We start from the raw sequence: 22,174 nt of genomic DNA, 5'->3' as shown, positions 1-22,174 counted from the left end.
CCGGTTTAACTCGAAATTAGTGATGGGAATTTCCGGCTCTTTTTGGAGAGCCAGTTTCTTTTGACTCGGCTTACCAGACACAATCGGCTCTTTCGGCTCCCTCAATAGCTCCTCGTTTTTTTTGGGGGGGCGGTGCTTAAATTAATTTACTACCAAAATTGAGGCACAATCATATGTAAAATGAATTACTAATGAAAGAAAAACATATATCTTTTTTAATCCTATGGCTTTATTTATATTCTCCTGAACAAACTCAACATGGATACAACATTGAGTGATAAAATAGATTAGATGAGATCAGCCTTTATTTGTCTCACAGTGGAGAAATTTACATTTCACAGCAGCAAAAACAAAATGCAGGCGCTGCTGCTAAAAAAAGGTCAAGAAAAAATTCCAATCTCTGTGTCTGTGTAAACTCTCAGTCGTCCTGGAGTGGTCCATCAATGAAAAGGTTTCTTCCGTCGTCATCTGTACACTTCTTTGAAGGTGTCGGATGTTTCGTTTCTCATCCAAGAGGCTTCGTCAGCGAACTAAAGTGGTGCTGGTCGCTCTGGACATCTCTCTCTCTCTCTCTCTCTCTCTCTCTCTCTCTCTCTCTCTCTCTCTCTCTCTCTCTCTCTCTCTCTCTCTCTCTCTCTCTCTCTCTCTCTCTCTCTCTCTCTCTCTCTCTCTCTCTCTCTCTCTCTATATATATATATATATATATATATATATATATATATATGTGACGGGTGTCACAACAGTGACTGTCTTCATCTCCACGATGCTGCTGTATTAATGAAGACGAGACGCGTGGATGTGTCTTTTTATTTCTTTTATTTCTGCAACACAGTATGGCAGAAGGGATGGGTGAAGTCGCATGGGTTTCGTCTTGTGATTAACCTGAATCTCCTCGAGATTGTTCTCAAATGCAAAACATTCTAGATAACAAAACAGAATTAACAACGTGTGATCGTATAGTGGTTATTTACAGAAAAAGAGAATACAACACAAGTTCACTGTTATTTACAAGATGTCCCTGAACGCATCATGGGCGGAGACTCGGCAGAACACGCGGTGCGCTTGTAATGGCTGGCGCACAGTTCAACCAGCCACGGACACTCACGGGCAAATGAAACACGACACAAGAAACTAAATATTGTTCAATAAAAACGAAATGAAACAATTATTACCTGCAACACAGTATGGCAGAAGGGATGGGTGAAGTCGCATGGGTTTCGTCTTGTGATTAACTGCGCAATAGAAAAGCACTATGAAGCTAAGTTCCACTCGACAAAACGTGAAGTAAATAATGACACAAAAAGTAATCTGGACTCGAAATGAATAAGGGAACTAATTAGATAACACTAGACAGTACAAAAGGGGAAACAAAATAAGATATTGTCATGAAAATGCGCGTTAATCAAGACCAACAGAAAATTGCGACTCACCCTGAATCTCCTCGAGATTGTTCTGGAAACTATGGGCGGGACATAGTGCCACACTGTGCGCCGTTGCGTCACTTCCTTCATAATTTAATAACCTAAGTGTACAACTCCGTTACATACACCCCCCTTAAATTATGCAGAAGTGAGGCAACACACACGGAAGACAACAGAAAGACCAACAGGCACAATAGACAAGGTTATCGGGCAAGGATGTACAAAAATGCTGTCTAATTATGTCACTCATCTGACCAACTACGTCAGGTGACTGGAGTAAGGGATCTGTCGCCGGTGTGTCAGGGTCTGTGTGCTCGTCGGAGATGCACTGTACTGGGTCTGGGAAGGAACTCTGTCCCCACTAACATAAGTGGCCTCAGCTCGCACCTGCCCATTCCCCTCTGTACAAACTACATCACCCTGCATAGCACTACATAACTGTGACAGACTGGAGAAAGGTATCTGTTGCTGGTGTATCAGTTGTCTGTGCGCTCGTCGTAGATGCACTGCACTGGGTCTGGGAAGGAACTCTGTCCCCACTAACATAAGTGGCCTCAGCTTGAACCTGCCCATTCCCCTCTGTACAACCTACACCACTCTGGATTGCACTATACAACTGTTACACAGTTGGGAAGCCTCTACCTCTAGCAACACACTCATTCAAAGGTGTGCTACTGGTTAAATGTAAGGAGCTCATTCTTAGACTTAACACACGAAAACACGTACATGAAAAAAAAACACTAATTGCAAAACAGCAGGTCAGACAATTAACACACTACATGTATTTCCAAAACGGGGGTCGACACACCGTCCACCGAGTGATGGGACTGCACAGCGTCTTCATTGTGCAGCATCGCGGTCCCGGTCCGAAGTGGAGAGTCACTTGTGATCCGGGTCACGGCACCAATGTGACGGGTGTCACAACAGTGACTGTCTTCATCTCCACGATGCTGCCGTATTAATGAAGACGAGACGCGTGGATGTGTCTTTTTATTTCTTTTATTTCTGCAACACAGTATGGCAGAAGGGATGGGTGAAGTCGCATGGGTTTCGTCTTGTGATTAACCTGAATCTCCTCGAGATTGTTCTCAAATGCAAAACATTCTAGATAACAAAACAGAATTAACAACGTGTGATCGTATAGTGGTTATTTACAGAAAAAGAGAATACAACACAAGTTCACTGTTATTTACAAGATGTCCCTGAACGCATCATGGGCGGAGACTCGGCAGAACACGCGGTGCGCTTGTAATGGCTGGCGCACAGTTCAACCAGCCACGGACACTCACGGGCAAATGAAACACGACACAAGAAACTAAATATTGTTCAATAAAAACGAAATGAAACAATTATTACCTGCAACACAGTATGGCAGAAGGGATGGGTGAAGTCGCATGGGTTTCGTCTTGTGATTAACTGCGCAATAGAAAAGCACTATGAAGCTAAGTTCCACTCGACAAAACGTGAAGTAAATAATGACACAAAAAGTAATCTGGACTCGAAATGAATAAGGGAACTAATTAGATAACACTAGACAGTACAAAAGGGGAAACAAAATAAGATATTGTCATGAAAATGCGCGTTAATCAAGACCAACAGAAAATTGCGACTCACCCTGAATCTCCTCGAGATTGTTCTGGAAACTATGGGCGGGACATAGTGCCACACTGTGCGCCGTTGCGTCACTTCCTTCATAATTTAATAACCTAAGTGTACAACTCCGTTACATATATATATATAATATATATATATATATATATATATATATATATATATATATATATATGACCGAGTTATCCGATGTTGTTCCCGGGATCTGTTGCAACCACTCGTCGAGTTTGGGGGTCACTGCCCCGAGTGCCCCGACCACCTAAGGCACGACTGTCACCTTTACCTTCCAGGCTCTCTCCAGCTCCTCCCTGAGCCCTTGGTATTTCTCCATTTTCTCATGTTCCTTCTTTGTGATGTTTCCATCACTCGGGACCGCTACAGCCACGATGCTCTTGAGCAGCCAGGATGAGTGCCTCTGTGCTATCCTTTAGGCCAGCCCTCTCTAGCCACTGATAGGACTTCTTGAGATTAGCCACTTCTGTTATGGTTCGGTGGTACATCCCGTGTAGGGGCTTTTCTTCCCATGATTGTCCTTCTTCTAGCACCTCATCCTCTGTTCCCCATTGTCTGACACATTCTCTGAGTACATAATCCGTTGGAGCCTTCTCTTTGATGTATTCCATTACTCGGGACCGCTACATCCACGACAACGACTTTCCTTTGCCCTTTATCTATGACCACGATATCTGGTTGGTTGGCCATTACCATCTTGTCAGTCTGTATCTGGAAGTCCCACAGGATCTTTGCTCGGTCATTCTCTACTACCTTGGGAGGTGTTTCCCATTTTGACCTTGGGGTTTCCAGTCCATACTCCGCACAGATGTTTCGGTAGACTATGCCAGCCACCTGGTTATGGCACTCCAATTAGGCTTTCCCTGCCAGCATCTTACACTTTGCAAGTTATGTGTTGGATTGTCTCAGGTGCCTCTTTGCACAACCTACACCTTGGGTCTTGCCTGGTGTGATATATCCCTGCCTCTATAGCTCTGGTGTTCAGGGCCTGCTCTTGAGCAGCCAGGATGAGTGCCTCTGTGCTATCCTTTAGGCCAGCCCTCTCTAGCCACTGATAGGACTTCTTGAGATTAGCCACTTCTGTTATGGTTCGGTGGTACATCCCGTGTAGGGGCTTTTCTTCCCATGATTGTCCTTCTTCTAGCACCTCATCCTCTGTTCCCCATTGTCTGACACATTCTCTGAGTACATAATCCGTTGGAGCCTTCTCTTTGATGTATTCACGGAGCTTGGATGTTTCATCCTGGACAGTGGCTCTCACACTCACTAGCCCCCGGGCTCCTTCCTTACGGCTTGTGTACAGTCCCAGGGTGCTGGACTTGGGATGGAACCCTCCATGCATGGTGAGGAGTTTTCGGGTCTTAACATCCGTGCCATCCGTATATATATATATATATATATATATATATATATATATATTATATATATATATATATATATATATATATATATATATATATTTGCACAACCTACACCTTGGGTCTTTTCTGGTGTGGTATATCCCTGCCTCTATGGCTCTGGTGTTCAGGGCCTGCTCTTGGGCAGCCAGGATGAGTGCCTCTGTGCTGTCCTTTAGGCCAGCCCTCTCTAGCCACTGATAGGACTTCTTGAGATCAGCCACTTCTGCTATGGTTCGGTGGTACATCCCGTGTAGGGGCTTTTCCTCCCATGATTGTCCCTCTTCCAGCACCTCATCCTCTGTTCCCCATTGACTGAGACATTCTCTGAGTACATCATCCGTTGGAGCCTTCTCTTTGATGTATTCATGGAGCTTGGATGTTTCATCCTGGACAGTGGCTCTCACACTCACTTTCAGGGCCTGCTCTTGGGCAGCCAGGATGAGTGCCTCTGTGCTGTCCTTTAGGCCAGCCCTCTCTAGCCACTGATAGGACTTCTTGAGATCAGCCACTTCTGCTATGGTTCGGTGGTACATCCCGTGTAGGGGCTTTTCCTCCCATGATTGTCCCTCTTCCAGCACCTCATCCTCTGTTCCCCATTGACTGAGACATTCTCTGAGTACATCATCCGTTGGAGCCTTCTCTTTGATGTATTCATGGAGCTTGGATGTTTCATCCTGGACAGTGGCTCTCACACTCACTAGTCCCCGGCCTCCTTCCTTACGGCTTGTGTACAGTCTCAGGGTGCTGGACTTGGGATGGAACCCTCCGTGCATGGTGAGGAGTTTTCGGGTCTTAACATCCGTGGTCTGAATCTCTTCCTTTGGCCACCTTATTATTCCTGCAGGGAATCTGATCACTGGCAGGGCATAGCTGTTTATTGCCCGGGTCTTGTTCTTGCCATTGAGCTGGCTTCTGAGGACTTGCCTCACCCGCTGGAGGTATTTGGTCGTAGCCGCTTTCCTTGTGGCTAATTCGAGGTTGCCATTGGCCTGTGGTATACCGAGGTACTGTTTTCAATGTTTTCTGTTTTCAATGTCTGCTATTGTTCCTTCAGTGAGTGAGACCCCTTCAGTGTGGACTACCTTGCCCCTCTTAGTCACCATCCGACTACATTTCTCCAGCCCGACATTCCGATATCACTGCTGTAGATCCTGGTTGTGTGGATCAGGGAGTCTATGTCCCTTTCGCTCTTAGCATATATATATATATATATATATATATATATATATATATCAAATATGACAACACAAAGACACAGTCATTCATTCTTCAGGACTTGCTGTACCCTCTTTGTGATGACATGAAGCAGATGAAAGAGAGGATCAAAGCATCCATGTCAGCAGTGGATCAAGGACATCATGGTGGAATTTGCATGTCTACTACAAGCTAAATGTTGAAAGCAAAAACGAAGCTTCAGCAATCATTAACGAAAAGACATTGTCTCACATCTCCTATCCCACATATATCCGCTTCAATTCCAAGTCGCGACAGTTACACATACACTACTCTCTGCAGCTGCTCCACTGATAGTTCCTGTCATTCTGAGTAACATACTGGCCTGATTGCCCCATTTCGACCGGTATCACCTCATCAGTATTACTAATCCTATGTTGCCTAAGCATACTATTGTATGAACGATCCAAATTGAACCTCACCCCACCAGACAGTTTAAAGAAGGATTTAGTTGTTTTATGAAAATCACTTATTTTACTCCCCTTTCAAACCATCTATGTTCTTTCGCTAAGATGTTAACCTCATTGTCGTCAAATGAGTGTTTGCTAGCTTTTAGATGCATATGTACTGCCGATTAAGGCCCACTAGTATTATCCCTGCGATGTTGATAAAGTCTTTTTTTTTTGAGAATTTGTTTAGTCTTCCCAATGTACTGCTCTTTACAATTTCCACTCTTACAATGTATTGAATAAACTACATTCATTTGTTTTTCATTTGGCAGCCTATCTTTTGGATGCACTAATTTTTGCCTTCAAGTGTTTAGCGGTTTGAAATAAGTAGGAATTTTGTGTTGCCAAAGGACTCTGTAGTTTTTCAGAGACTCCTGCAATGTAAGGTACTGCTACTCCTCTCCTTTTTGTATCTTCTGAGTTTTTGGTTTCATTCCCTATTCTTTCTTTCTGACATTTGTTAAATGACCACTGAGGGTGCCCAGAGTTTGTGAGTGTTCTCCTGATATGTTTTGACTCCTTTTCTCCAACGCTTGTTGCTATTAGTTTCGCCCTATGCTGGAGGGTTCTGATAACTCCTAGTTTGTATTGTAAAGGGTGGTTAGAATCGAAAAGTAAGTATTGGTCAGTGTGCATAGTCTTCCTAAAGACTTCTGTTTTTAGCGCTCTGTCCTCTTTTATAATTACTTTACAATCCAAAAAGGCTAGTTGGTTCTCTTTAATGTCCTCACGAGTAAATTTAATGTTGATGTCTACCGAGTTGAGGTAATCAGTGAAGGATTGAATTTGTTTGTTTGTTTTTTTTTAATTATGACAAAAGTATCGTCCACATATCTAAACCAGTGTCTAGGTTTTGTCCCCGGGAAGGATGTGAGGGCCTGTTTCATCATCTCTTCAATGTACAGATTAGCCACGATGGGTGATGGGTACGTACTATTAAAGCAGATTTCCAACAATTGGCAGAAACACGCAGCATGATATTTTTATTCAAATGCAAAACACCAATAAAAATTACTTAAAGTGTCCAAAATCTGCAAAAAATTGAGCTGCGAATTGGGCATTTTCAGAATATAAGTCCCGCCCCCAGTTCGTGACGTCACGCCAAGACATCTTGCATTGCTGGAGAATCAAAACGGCTTTGGATTCGGAGAATATGCTTTCCTGTTAGACATCCAGTTATGAATATGATTCAAATAGTTCTGAAGAGGAAAGCATACATGTTTGCAATCGATTAAAGAATTTATTCCGTGCCATTTTGAGGCAACAATGAGGGGAAATGTCTCACCAAAAAAGAGGCACAATATGGCGACCTCCTGTGGCCACCTCCATTTCCACAGGCTGATAAATTCCTTATATGGAGCTTGGACGCCCTCTTCTGGCGGCTTTTGGGTGCAACACGAGGTCCCCAGACCAAACAAGTACAGCAAAATACATAGACGTGATGGAAGGACTGCTACAATGCGTCATTTTTTCGGTCAAGGGCGTTCCTTTAGTGAGGTCACGTACGGACTCGTCACCAACTCAAAAACAAGACTTCTTGAATATTCAGTGCGAGTCTTAAAACGTAAAATATAGCTATATGCGGTGGAATCTTATTAAAATACGCCTAGTAGAAGTCATTTGAAGCCATTTTACAAATTATAGGACACAACTTGTCCGGAGACGTCGGTTGTCCTTTAAGTTTGGTTCTTTCATGGGTTTGTTTGTTTTGATCGTTCGTCCCTGGTTCATTGCTTCTACGGGCGTTGATGGCAGAGGATGGTTAAATCATCAGGAAGCCATGTGTAAAACAGAAAGTTGGTTTAATCTTCAAGAGAGCTGAGACATTGCGGTGTCGGCCAAGGCTATCTATTAGCTCGATTGCTGGCTCTCTATATACAGTGAGACCTCAACGTACAAACACCTTATCTTACAAACTTTTTGTCTTACAAACGTCAAATTAATGAAAATTAAACCTTATAATAAGCACTATTTTCATAATACACACCCACCATGGCTGGCGGAGTGATCTTCGGCGGAAGCAAACGACCGAACAGCACCAGAGGTTAAGTTACCAACAGTCCTTATGGAAGGTGACTCTCCTTCCATAAGCCATCAACGACCATCAAAAAGGTAAATAAAACTTTATTTTACAGCACAGTTTCATCTCATCTCTCATCTCATTTTCCGTACCGCTTATTCCTCATTAGGGTCGCGGGGGGTGCTGGAGTCTATCTCAGCTGTCTTCGGGCACGAGGCGGAGGACACCCTGAATTGGTTGCCAGCCAATCGCAGGGCACACAAAGACATACAACAATCACTCTCACACTCACGCCTAGGGACAATTTGGAGTGGTCAATCTGCCTGCCATGCATGTTTTTGGAGTGTGGGAGGAAACCGGAGGACCCGGAGAAAACCCACGCGGGTCCGGGGAGAACATGCAAACTCCACACAGGGAGTGACCAGGACGCGAACCGGCGACCTCTGCACTGTGAAGCCGGTGTGGTAACCACTCGACTACCGGGCCGCCCACAGCACAATTTATTTCTTTAATTACAGCCCTCATGTAATGCACCTCTCTTTCCAAACAGCAATTCCCTTTGACCTCCAACGCCATTCCATCAAACCATAAATGACCATCACAAATGTAAATAAAGTGACTTTATGATACAATGCAGTGTATTTCTTTCATTACAATACAATAGCACATTTATTATACACAGAACTGCCGATTAAGGCCCACTAGTATTATCCCTGCGATGTTGATAAAGTCTTTTTTTTTTGAGAATTTGTTTAGTCTTCCCAATGTACTGCTCTTTACAATTTCCACTCTTACAATGTATTGAATAAACTACATTCATTTGTTTTTCATTTGGCAGCCTATCTTTTGGATGCACTAATTTTTGCCTTCAAGTGTTTAGCGGTTTGAAATAAGTAGGAATTTTGTGTTGCCAAAGGACTCTGTAGTTTTTCAGAGACTCCTGCAATGTAAGGTACTGCTACTCCTCTCCTTTTTGTATCTTCTGAGTTTTTGGTTTCATTCCCTATTCTTTCTTTCTGACATTTGTTAAATGACCACTGAGGGTGCCCAGAGTTTGTGAGTGTTCTCCTGATATGTTTTGACTCCTTTTCTCCAACGCTTGTTGGTATTAGTTTCGCCCTATGCTGGAGGGTTCTGATAACTCCTAGTTTGTATTGTAAAGGGTGGTTAGAATCGAAAAGTAAGTATTGGTCAGTGTGCATAGTCTTCCTAAAGACTTCTGTTTTTAGCGCTCTGTCCTCTTTTATAATTACTTTACAATCCAAAAAGGCTAGTTGGTACTCTTTAATGTCCTCACGAGTAAATTTAATGTTGATGTCTACCGAGTTGAGGTAATCAGTGAAGGATTGAATTTGTTTGTTTGTTTTTTTTTAATTATGACAAAAGTATCGTCCACATATCTAAACCAGTGTCTAGGTTTTGTCCCCGGGAAGGATGTGAGGGCCTGTTTCATCATCTCTTCAATGTACAGATTAGCCACGATGGGTGATGGGTACGTACTATTAAAGCAGATTTCCAACAATTGGCAGAAACACGCAGCATGATATTTTTATTCAAATGCAAAACACCAATAAAAATTACTTAAAGTGTCCAAAATCTGCAAAAAATTGAGCTGCGAATTGGGCATTTTCAGAATATAAGTCCCGCCCCCAGTTCGTGACGTCACGCCAAGACATCTTGCATTGCTGGAGAATCAAAACGGCTTTGGATTCGGAGAATATGCTTTCCTGTTAGACATCCAGTTATGAATATGATTCAAATAGTTCTGAAGAGGAAAGCATACATGTTTGCAATCGATTAAAGAATTTATTCCGTGCCATTTTGAGGCAACAATGAGGGGAAATGTCTCACCAAAAAAGAGGCACAATATGGCGACCTCCTGTGGCCACCTCCATTTCCACAGGCTGATAAATTCCTTATATGGAGCTTGGACGCCCTCTTCTGGCGGCTTTTGGGTGCAACACGAGGTCCCCAGACCAAACAAGTACAGCAAAATACATAGACGTGATGGAAGGACTGCTACAATGCGTCATTTTTTCGGTCAAGGGCGTTCCTTTAGTGAGGTCACGTACGGACTCGTCACCAACTCAAAAACAAGACTTCTTGAATATTCAGTGCGAGTCTTAAAACGTAAAATATAGCTATATGCGGTGGAATCTTATTAAAATACGCCTAGTAGAAGTCATTTGAAGCCATTTTACAAATTATAGACACAACTTGTCCGGAGACGTCGGTTGTCCTTTAAGTTTGGTTCTTTCATGGGTTTGTTTGTTTTGATCGTTCGTCCCTGGTTCATTGCTTCTACGGGCGTTGATGGCAGAGGATGGTTAAATCATCAGGAAGCCATGTGTAAAACAGAAAGTTGGTTTAATCTTCAAGAGAGCTGAGACATTGCGGTGTCGGCCAAGGCTATCTATTAGCTCGATTGCTGGCTCTCTATATACAGTGAGACCTCAACGTACAAACACCTTATCTTACAAACTTTTTGTCTTACAAACGTCAAATTAATGAAAATTAAACCTTATAATAAGCACTATTTTCATAATACACACCCACCATGGCTGGCGGAGTGATCTTCGGCGGAAGCAAACGACCGAACAGCACCAGAGGTTAAGTTACCAACAGTCCTTATGGAAGGTGACTCTCCTTCCATAAGCCATCAACGACCATCAAAAAGGTAAATAAAACTTTATTTTACAGCACAGTTTCATCTCATCTCTCATCTCATTTTCCGTACCGCTTATTCCTCATTAGGGTCGCGGGGGGTGCTGGAGTCTATCTCAGCTGTCTTCGGGCACGAGGCGGAGGACACCCTGAATTGGTTGCCAGCCAATCGCAGGGCACACAAAGACATACAACAATCACTCTCACACTCACGCCTAGGGACAATTTGGAGTGGTCAATCTGCCTGCCATGCATGTTTTTGGAGTGTGGGAGGAAACCGGAGGACCCGGAGAAAACCCACGCGGGTCCGGGGAGAACATGCAAACTCCACACAGGGAGTGACCAGGACGCGAACCGGCGACCTCTGCACTGTGAAGCCGGTGTGGTAACCACTCGACTACCGGGCCGCCCACAGCACAATTTATTTCTTTAATTACAGCCCTCATGTAATGCACCTCTCTTTCCAAACAGCAATTCCCTTTGACCTCCAACGCCATTCCATCAAACCATAAATGACCATCACAAATGTAAATAAAGTGACTTTATGATACAATGCAGTGTATTTCTTTCATTACAATACAATAGCACATTTATTATACACAGAATAAGGTATGTTGTGTGTAGTTTTTTTAGGCTTATTTAGTTGAAAAGTATATTTTATGGAAACCCGGGAACGGATTATTCCCATTTTAATGGTTTCCTATGGGAATTTTTTTTTTAGATACACACTTTTCGCCTTACACACTCTTTCTGGGAACCAATTAAGTTCGTAAGTTGAGGTCTCACTGTATTTGAGTTATTCCAGGTTGAGAGAACGCTGGCGCATGTGGTTGCCGCTGCTCACCCACAGAAAAACTTATCCTGTGACTGAAAAGTGACCATGTGAGTTTTGAAAGGCGCTTATAAATGAAATGTATTATTATTATTATTATTATTATTATAATTATTAATTATTATATAAAGTAGGTTGTTGTTAAACAGTGTTTGAGGAGTACATATTTAAACTTTAGCCATCACATTCAATTGCCTCCCATACAAATGATCTGCATTGGACCATTCAGATCATACCGGTTGCTGGTGCAAGGTCTGTATTCTGACATGATTCCACCAGTGGCAAGACCAAACAGAACTTTATTGGACATTATAAAAATAAATAGATGATTCACAGTCGGTGGATCATAATACAAAGTGTTATCAAAAATGTATCAGCAAGAATGAAGAATTAAACATGCATTCTGCACCCTTTCCACCAATTTATATTGACCACCTGTCGAGCACGTCCATTTTCCATCACCACCAGCAGATTGAATATAAAAATCTGTCAAACAAGACAGATTGATGACAGTTTTTTTTCTTGTTGGGAATGCTGACGTGACCCGAAGTGTTCAGTGGCTTTCTTCTTGATCCAAGCCATATATTTCAATATAACGTCTGGAAGAAGGGGGCAGGGGTAACAGAAAAAAACAAACACACACACTTTAATAAGGATTCACATGGCAGATGACACTTGTGTTGTGTTGCTCAGGAGACATTGTGGTTCTTTTGGACGAAATCACTGGGAAAAATGTTTCAATTACTGCTTTCGTTTCAATTCATTTGACGGAGGAGGGAAATGTTGAATAAACAGCTACATCAATCTCACTGAAACCGCACGTCAAGAAGTAGTTAACTAACTATCTGTCAAGCTACCTAGCTAGCTATCTATTTGCTTTCCTTTTTCGATCTATTAGATAGCTACTTAGCTGGCAATATATTTGCTATTAGCTATCTACCGAGCTGGCTATCTATTTGGTATCTGTCCAGCTCGCTCGCTATGTAGCTGTCTATTTATTAGCTATATGGCTATCTAGCTAGTTAGCTAACTGTCTAGCTGGCTATCTATTAGCTATCTGTTAGCCAGATTTCTATCTATTTGAGTTACTTCCGGGTTGAGTGAACCTTAAGAGTTTTGAAAGGCACTTAGAAATTAAATGATCATTATTATAATATAATTTTGTACTGATCACATGAAAATATTTCTCAAACAATTGAAATGTCTCTTTCGTGACAATAGTACACAATACAGTGATATCTGAGCTCACAAACTTAATTGGTTCCCAGAAAGTGTGTGTAAGGCAAAAGGTTTGTTTTACAAACATTTATTTGCCATAAGAAACCATTAAACTGAGAATAATCCATTCCCCGGTCCCGATAAAACATCATTTTTTACTAAATAAGCCTGAAAACTACACAAAACATACCTTATTTTATGTAAAATAAATGCGCTATTGCATTGTAATTAAATAAATAAACCGCAATGTATCATAAAATCGTTTTATTGACCTTTGTGATGGAATGGAGTGGCCGGTTTCATCAGCATAAACACTTGATGAGGAACGTAGCATTCTTCATTCACCATCTTGAGGAATGATTCCTTGTAAGCTTTGGCAGCTTTATCGTATTCTAAACATGCTATTGTATTGTAATGAAAGAAATAAACTGTACTATATAATGAAGTCATTTTAGTGACCTTTGTGATGGTAGTTCTCAATGGATGACGAACTTCCAGGTTGCCTCTTGATGATATCCGAGTGAAGTTGCTGTGCTTTCTTGGCGATAACACCCTCACTCACACTGTGCCCTGATATCTGCTTTTCAGTCATCCAAATCAACCGAAGTTTTTCAAACTCTTCTATTGCCTGAGACTGTTGCTTAGACAACACAGACACACCCTTAGCCACACGTAGCAATGGTAGAAACTTAGCGTACTGGTACTGGGACGTTAAGTCACCCAAATGCACACCTCGTTGGCGTTTTTGGATGATCTCCTTCTTCTGCTCGACCATCATTTTCTATTGTGTCTTTTTCGGCTGAACACTAGCCTGTGGTGGGGTCTTTTTCGCTCCCATAATAGCAAAAGTACTCCACTCGATAAAAAACCACATCTGCACTCAAAGAAAGGGGGTGACGAAAAGTAGTCCGCCAGCCAAGACTATATGCTCGCGGATTTAATGTTCATGAGGCCAATAGTTGGTGAGCTAAAGCGTTCGTAAGCTGAGGTATCACTGTATGTCTCTGACACAATTCTGAGGAAGATATTAAAGAGTCAAACCTTCTTGCAAAATTATACAGAGCTTCTTTCCTCTCTTGAAGGGAAAAATGCCTGTCAGCAGGTGATTTCCCAAAAGATTTGACAGCAGCAGGCTGAGGACAAGACGAAATGAAATGAGGACAACATTGAGGGAGTAATCGTTTGAAATAACTCAATAAACTAATCTCGCTATCGAGCTTGCTCGCTATATAGCTGGCTACCTTGCTACATATCTATTTGATATCTATTTGCTAACTAGCTATGTAGCTGGCTACCTAACTTCTTCTTTTCCTTTTGGCTTTTCCCCTCAAGGGATCGCCACAGCAAATCAGTGTCCCCCATCTTTAGAGGTTTGATCCGCATGTTTGTTTTGGCCTAACTAGCTATCTATTTGCTATCTATCTCACTAGCTATCTATTAGTTATCCATTAGCCAGCTAGCTAACTTTCTATTTGAGTTATTCCAGGCTATCTAGCTGGCTATCTATTTGCTATCGATTAGCTAGCTCGCTCTCTAGCTGGCTATCTATTCGTTATTTATTGGCTAACTAATCTTGCTATCTCGCTGGCTATCTAGCTAGCTATCTACCTTGCTACATATCTATTTGCTAACTAGCTATGTACCTTGCTACATGTCTATTTGCTAACTAGCTATCTAGCTGGCTACCTAACTAGCTATCAATTTGCTTTCTATATGCTATCTATCTCGCTAGCTATCTATTAGTTATCCATTAGCCAGCGAGCTAACTTTCGATCTATTTGAGTTATTCCAGATTGAGTGAATGCTGGCGCGTGTGGCTGTCGCTGCTTACCCACAGAAAAAAACTTATCCTGTGACTCAAAAGTGACCTTGAGAGTTTTGAAAGGCGCTTAGAAATGAAATGTATTATTATTATTATTATTATTATTATAAACGTGACAACTCCAGTCGCTTTCCTCAAATTCACAACCTTAACTCTTCTCTGAACGTCATATACAGTAAAGTCTCGTTATATCGATATTCAAGGGAGTCCGAAAAAATATCGATATAACCGGGACTATCGATATATCCGACCCTGTTTGCATGTAATTTTCTCCGTGCGTGCATAGAAATAGTATCGATATAACCGGGACTATCGATATATCCGATATCGATATAACGAGACTTTACTGTATTAGGATAGAATCAAAAGTAAAAACCTTGATAGTCTGAGCAGAACCAGAGGAATAAGGGCCATTGACAGAACCCCCAAACAGCAAGGCCTCCGTATCTTCCGCTGAGGATTCCTCCTTATTTTCCAGCAGGTTTGTGATGGTGACGTTGACACAATTGGTTTTTGCTGGAAGATAACGAAAAGGCAACTTTCACATTGATGGCGAACAAGATGAGGAAAGAGAACAAATGCAAACAGCAACTTGTGGGGGGCGTCAAAAGTGATCTATCAAGGGCCAGCATATCTGGCCAGCTCGTAGCTATCTATTGGCTTGCGAGCTAGCTTTCTATCTGTTTGTCTTACTATTCTATTTGAGTTACTTCCGCGTTGAGTGAACGCTGGCGCGTGTGGGTGCCGCTGCTCACCCACAGAAAAATGTATCATGTGACTGTAAAGTGATCGAGAGTTTAAAAAGATGCTTAGAAATGAAATTAAAATTATTATTATTATTGTCATTATAATTATTATTATTGGATTGGATTGGATTGGATTTGCCTTTATTAGTCTCACAGTGGAGAAATTTACATTTCACAGCAGCTAAGTGATGAAAGGAATGAAAGTAGAAAAACAAAATATATGAGCTGCTGGAAAGGCAGCCACTCTCGGGGCGCCGTCTTGAAGTCAAAAGAACAAAAAAACTAAATAACAAATAATATGACAGCATAGAGACAATATGACAAAACAAAGACACAGAGAGACATTCATTCTTCAGGACTTGCTGTACCCTCTTTGTGATGACATGAAGCAGTTCTAGATGAAAGAGGAGAGGATCAAAGCGTCTGTCCACCAGTGGATCAGGGACATCATGGTGGAATGTGCACGTCGACTACATTGTGCGCACAATGAACCGCTTGGCAAGATTGCATAATCTTTAATATTTTTTTACAACAGTACTCTGCATCAACCTAACTAAAGCTATCTTGTTGGCTATCTATTCGCTATCTACTAGCTGGCTAGCGAGCTTCTGTATTTAATAATAATAATAACAATACATTTCATTTCTAAGCGACTTTCAAAAACGCTCAACAGTCACAGGATCAGTTTTTCTGTGTATGAGAAGCGGTAGCCACACGCGCCAGCGTTCAATCAATCCGGAATAATTAAAATTGATAGAAAGCTAGATAGCTAGCTATCTCGTAGCTATCTGGCCAGCGAGCTGGCTAGCTATTAATTATCTATTAGCCAGCCAGCTAGCTTTCTATTTATTTGAGAAGCTAATAGATAGTGAATAAATAGCCAACGAGCTAGGCACATAGCTAATAGATAGCTAGCTAGATAGCTATGAGCTATCTGCCTAGCTAGTTGGCTACCTATTAGCTATCCATTAGCTACTCAAATAAATAGTGATATTCAGTGTATTAGCTAATAATAATAATAATACATTACATTTTAAGCGCCTTTCAAAGCTCTCAAGGACACTTTACAGCAGGGGTCGGGAACCTTTTTGACTAAGAGAGCCATAAAAGTAAAATATTGAGAAATGTCTTTCAGTAAGAGCCACACGCGCGTGCGCGCACACACACGGGCGTGCGCGCACATACGCACGCACACACACACACGCACGCAAACACACATGCAAACACGGGCGCAGGCTCGGCCACTTTTCAACAAATGTCAGAATGTATTATTTCAAATAACTTTGTGATAGTACTCACCGTTAACATGAATGGTTTTCCGTTCCTCGTGATTGGTAAAACGGCAAGGCAAACGATCGGAATGAAATTCAACTTGAAGTTACTGCTAGCTAGTCTGCACACGGCTCATAAGCTTCCGCACTTGCTATCTGCAATATCTTCTCGCGGAAGCATATTTATGCTAACGTTAACATGGGGCTTGTTAAAATGTCACTGACATTCGACTGTTTCATCGATGGTATTGTTTCATTGAAAATTAGAATCAGAACCTTTTCTCTCCTCACAGGCGAATGCTCCGGTACATTCAAGCTGAAGTGCACTCGTTGGGCTCATTTAAATCAGAATCAGAATCAGAATCATCTTTATTGCCAAGTATGGAGAACACACAAGGAATTTGTTTCCGGTATAACACGCTGCACTAGTATCGTCGTCAAAAAAACTGCTATAGGTGGGTTTTGAGATTGTAACAAACTATCTAGCGGACAAAAATGACTGATTTTCGTTTGTAAATTCAAAACCAATCTGGCAAATAATACTTGATCAGATTAATGGCAAAATTATTGGCAACGACCGCCCTACCCACTCTGGAGGATTTGCACGCTGCAAGAATCCAAACAAGGGCGCGGAAAATCCTACTTTACCCTCCGCACCTTTTCCAGTGACTCCACCTTTTCCAGTTAAATTTCAACAGCTTATTCCCCCGTCGCCATGAACTCTCCGAACAGTGACCTTGATCCGATTAATGCAATTCTCTTTGAAACAAGATTTGGCAGCACAAGGAGGTCCGAAGTCAAAAGCGTGCTTGAGTGCTTCATACCCAAGTCCTTTGTGATGACATTGAGGGGGACGTCAGGTAGTACATCCTTCACCTGCTGGGCCATTTGAGCTATCCCACGCTCCTCTGCTCCCAAACCTCGCACCATGAACCCCAGATCAATTGGGCCAGCTCTTAAGCCTAAATTGAGAAGAAAAAAAAAACATCCATCATGGTGCAAAATTTGTCGGCATTTCTTTTTACAGTGAAACATTGGCTTACGAACTTAATTGGTTCCCAGACAGTGTGAAAGGTGAGGAGTGTATATCCCAAACATTAATTTCCATAGGAAACGATTAAAATAAGAATAATCCGTTCTCAGGTCCCCAGAAAACATAATGTTCTACTTTCTAATTTTCTAAGTCTTAAAACTACAAAAAATTATATTTATGTATAATATATATATATTTTTATATATAATAATAAATATAATAAATAAAAGTTAATTATTTTATGTATAATAAAATAAAAATCCATGTGTATCCCGAAATTCGTATGCCAAGGTAAAATTTTCATAAATGTAACGTTTGTAAGCAGAAAAGTTAGTTAGCCAAGGCGTTCGTAAGCCAAGGTATCACTGTATTTGCTTACTTGTAGACGATTGCGGGAGGGCACGTCGTTGCCTTTTGATGTGTTCGGCTTTGTCAGCTTTGGTGATCTTTGTTGAAACCAGGCCAAGTTCGCCGGCGAGCAACTGCAAGGATAAATATCCAACAGCCACCGCGACAAAATATCGCAGTCATCACAACTTTCAGTGCCATGTAAGGGGAATCCTTCTCTGCACTTATAATAGTAATACATTTCATTTATCAGCGCCTTTCAAAACACTTAAGGTCACTTTACAGTCAAAGGATAAGTTCTTCTGTGGTTGAGCAGCGGCAGCCACATGGGCCAGCGTTCACTCAACCCGGAAGTAACTTAAATTGATGGAAAGCTAGCTAGCAAGATAATGGATAGCTAATAGATAGATAGGTAGCTAGTTAGACAGCTAATAGATAACAAATAGATAGATAGCTAGGTATCCAGCAATGGTGACCTCGTTCAACCGAGAATAACTCAACTGGATCAGGTTAGCTAGCTAATAGATAACTAATAGCTAGCTAGCTAGCCAATTAGACAGCCAATAGATAGCAAATAGATAGCTAGGTAGCCAGCAACGGTCACCCCATTCAACCGAGAATAACTCAAATAGATCAAGTTATCTAGCTAGCTAATAGATCACTAATACATAAGTAGCTAGCTAGTTAGACAGCTAATAGATAGCAAATAGAGAGTTAGCGAGGTAGCCAGCAACGGCGACCCCCTTTAACCGGGACTAACTCAAATGGATCAAGTTAACTAGCTAGCTTATAGATAACTAATGGCTAGCTAGCTAGACAGCTAATAGATACCTAGCTAGGTAGCCGGTGACGGTGAGCTCGTTCAACCAGGAACAACTCAAATAGATCAAGTTAACTAGCTAGCTAATAGATAACTAATGGCTAGCTAGCTAGTTAGACCACTTAAAGATAGCACATAGATAGCATACACTCGGTAGCTCGCCAGAGCATAGTAAAAACATGGATGGCATTGTAGTGTTAGCACATTTTTTATTTTACCTCCTGGACTTTGTTGGCAAACTCCTGTGAGGACTCGCCATCCTCACGTGAGACTGCTGGCAACCAACTGAAGGAAAAAGGGGAAAAGGTTTCGCCAATAATTGCACACAAAAATCTCTTGATTGCAATGTCGAAATTGCAATGTACAATCATCATTATCATCACTTGAAGATATATGACCTACGTTGCCTCTATAAATGCATACAATTCAAAATAAATACAGGTAACATCCGAGTCACGACTGGGTTCTGCTCCGACAAAACGGTAAGTAGTAAGTCGAAATTCATTCAAAATGGCCGACGTGACGTTTACACGACAGGATAGTATATGAGGACAATCTGTTGTTTTTAAGCAACATTTTCGATTGAATAGATTAGATACTAAACTGTTTACACTTCATTTATAAATATGATCACTTTTAGTGTCATTTTTATCATTTTATATTTCGTATTATCGATTGCTGTATAACTGTAAATGTAATGTATACAAAACGGTTTCATGTCCAGTTAATTCATAAATGTTATACTTACCTTTTCGTGTCATTTTTATATTTCTTATTATCCATTTATATTTTATATTTAAATTTTATATAGTGGGTTATAGAAAACACATCTACGTAAAGAATACAACATTAGCCACACACGCCAGCATTCACTCAAGCCGCAAGTAACTCAAATAGATGGAAAGCTAGCTAACTAGCAAATAAATATCCAGCAATCCATCCAGCCAGCCAGCTAAATAGCCACATACCTCACGGGCTAATAGATAGCGAATAGATAGCCAGCTATCAAGCAAGCCAGCTATCAAGCAAGCCAGCTAAATAGCCATACAGCTAGCCAGCTAATATATAGCTAATAGATAGCCAGCCATCTACCCAGCCAGCCACCTTGAGAGCTTTGAAAGGCGCTTATAAATGACATGTATTATTATTATTATTATTATTATTATTATTATTATTATTATTACAAAAATAAAATATATACAAAAATGCAAAATATGCACATTTGAAAAATGGCTCTCCCGGCTAACGGCCAGAAGAGGTCGCCCGACACACGCTAAAAAAAAGCAGTGTGACGGACTACAGGAGATATTGCCGAGACAGTAAGTGCACTATATAACTATTGTATTGAGTGTAGTCACTCAGCAGATTGCTGTGCGAGTGTGTGACATGCTGGCCGGCCAAAATTGTAGTACGCGTTGACGGCTGCTTGCTTGTTGCGGTGCCAGGCGTATAATTAAAATTTAAACAAGGGTATGGCGGTCGTGTTCGTAAGTACGGGTGGTGGTAACTCGCTCCGGTCGTAACTCGGATGTTACCTGTATCGAGGACCTTGAGCAATATACTGAATCCAAAGTTGCCTTTAATTGCCTAAATAAGTTGTGACTTGCCTATCATGACAATGTATTGAACTAATCATTTGGACTGAGTGAATTAGCTGACAATGTCAAAGTTCTTTTCGGAGTACAGTGATACCTCGGTTTACAAACCCCTTGGCGTACGAACTTTTCGGTTTACGAACGTTAAATTTATGAAAATTTTACCTTGACATACGAACTATTTTTCGGGATACACATGGAGCTGCCACAATGAGTGATGTGTCGTTCGCAAAACGAGCCCGTTCAACTAACAAGGAAACGGCAGCCGGTTTGTTTTGGTCCTCGATTCCCCACCCCCCAGTCAGTCGGTTAAAGCCACGTGATTGGTCAAGAACGCAGCAGTGATGGGGTGCTTGTTACAGACAGAGAGTGAAGCTAATCACCCAAAAACAAAATGGCAGCCAACATTTTTTTTGTCCGCTATTCCCCGCCCCCAGTTTTCGGTTAAAGCCATAGGATTGGTCAAGAACACAACAGTGAGGGGGGCGTTTAAACATTAAAGAGACAGGCAGACGACAGAGAGTGTGAGAAAATGGATAGAAAACAGTGAAATTTGGACTCGTTTCAACTTTATTGGTAGTTCAAAGGCAGAGTGTAGACTACAAGGTTAAAATATCCCATCAATCAGGCTCCACAAATAACCCGCACAAGCCATCTGTACACTTGATGCAAAAAGCTATCAACCCAGCTAAACAAAACACAATTGATTAGGAACAAGGTAAAATTATGGCAGAGAAAGCACCAACAAGGGATCATTCCTCAAGATGGTGAAAGAAGAAAGCTACGTTCCTCATCAAGTGTTTAATGCTGATGAAGCCGGCCACGCCATTCCATCAAGTCAATGACCATCACAAAGGTAAATAAAACGACTTTATTATGCAGTAGAGTTTATTTCTTTGATTATAATACCACATTTATTATGCATAAAATAATGTATATTTTGTGTAGTTTTAAGGCTTAGAAAATTAGAAAGTAGAAAATTATGTTTTATGGGGACCTTCAAACGGATTATTCTCATTTTAATGGTTTCCTAAGGGAAATTAATATTTGGGATTTACACTTTGCCTTACACACTGTCTGGGAACCAATTAAGTTCGTAAGCCAAGGTATCACTGTACCTGGAAAGTATAAAGAAAGCATGATAGCAAAGGAAGTCAACTGAGTGTCAAAAAACACCTTTTGATGATTTAACCAAAGATGGAAGAGATAAAGATACAAGATATTTAGTACCTTACATGATACACTGTCAATGGAGAAAAAAAGGTCCATAACAGCTCTGTCAACCAATTGGTTTCAGGGGTGCTCTGCAAACCAAATAAAGGATAACATTATTAGTTGAATTTTCAGCAGTTGTTTAAAACCAAATCATGGACATGAACTCATTCACTGCCATTCACAAATTTACTCGGGAATTGAAAATATGACGTGGAGCGCCATTCCCGAATTCGTTTGGGTTGTGTTTTTTTCTTGCGGGGGCCGCGATGTAGCTGGTCAGACCTGTGTCAATGTTTATTATTTTCCACAAGGGGGCAGCATTTCCATTTTTCCTATGTTAGCGCTTTGTTCCAGCTTCAGCTGTTGTTCAAGTGCTATATAAACCAATATGTTTGTATTGCATTGTATTTTGGACAGCCGCCCACATTTCAAGCTCATATAACTCCAGACCCATACCATTTAGG

The 22,174-nt window shown here is 41.3% G+C and overlaps 1 protein-coding gene across 1 annotated transcript in view; it reads right to left on the bottom strand.

Annotated features, from left to right (window-relative positions):
- Nucleotides 1–9,760: 9,760 nt before the first annotated feature.
- aup1 (AUP1 lipid droplet regulating VLDL assembly factor) overlaps nt 9,761–22,174 on the bottom strand; it is a 27,033-nt gene continuing 14,619 nt past the window's right edge. The window contains exons 6-12 of the mRNA XM_088991097.1: nt 21,726–21,799; nt 19,119–19,185; nt 18,112–18,214; nt 17,524–17,661; nt 15,059–15,198; nt 13,902–13,993; nt 9,761–12,241 (exon numbers count right to left, since the gene is read on the bottom strand). Coding sequence (XP_088847223.1) covers nt 12,196–12,241; nt 13,902–13,993; nt 15,059–15,198; nt 17,524–17,661; nt 18,112–18,214; nt 19,119–19,185; nt 21,726–21,799 — 660 coding nt within the window. The 3' untranslated portion in view covers nt 9,761–12,195. The remainder of the gene's footprint in view (nt 12,242–13,901; nt 13,994–15,058; nt 15,199–17,523; nt 17,662–18,111; nt 18,215–19,118; nt 19,186–21,725; nt 21,800–22,174) is intronic.

This window comes from Hippocampus bargibanti, linkage group LG02 (assembly GCF_051943395.1).
Source record: "Hippocampus bargibanti isolate YZ-2025 linkage group LG02, ASM5194339v1, whole genome shotgun sequence".
NCBI classification, from domain to species: Eukaryota; Metazoa; Chordata; class Actinopteri; order Syngnathiformes; family Syngnathidae; genus Hippocampus; species Hippocampus bargibanti.
Note: the sequence above shows the minus strand (reverse complement) of the source record. Positions and strands in the feature narration are given on the sequence as shown.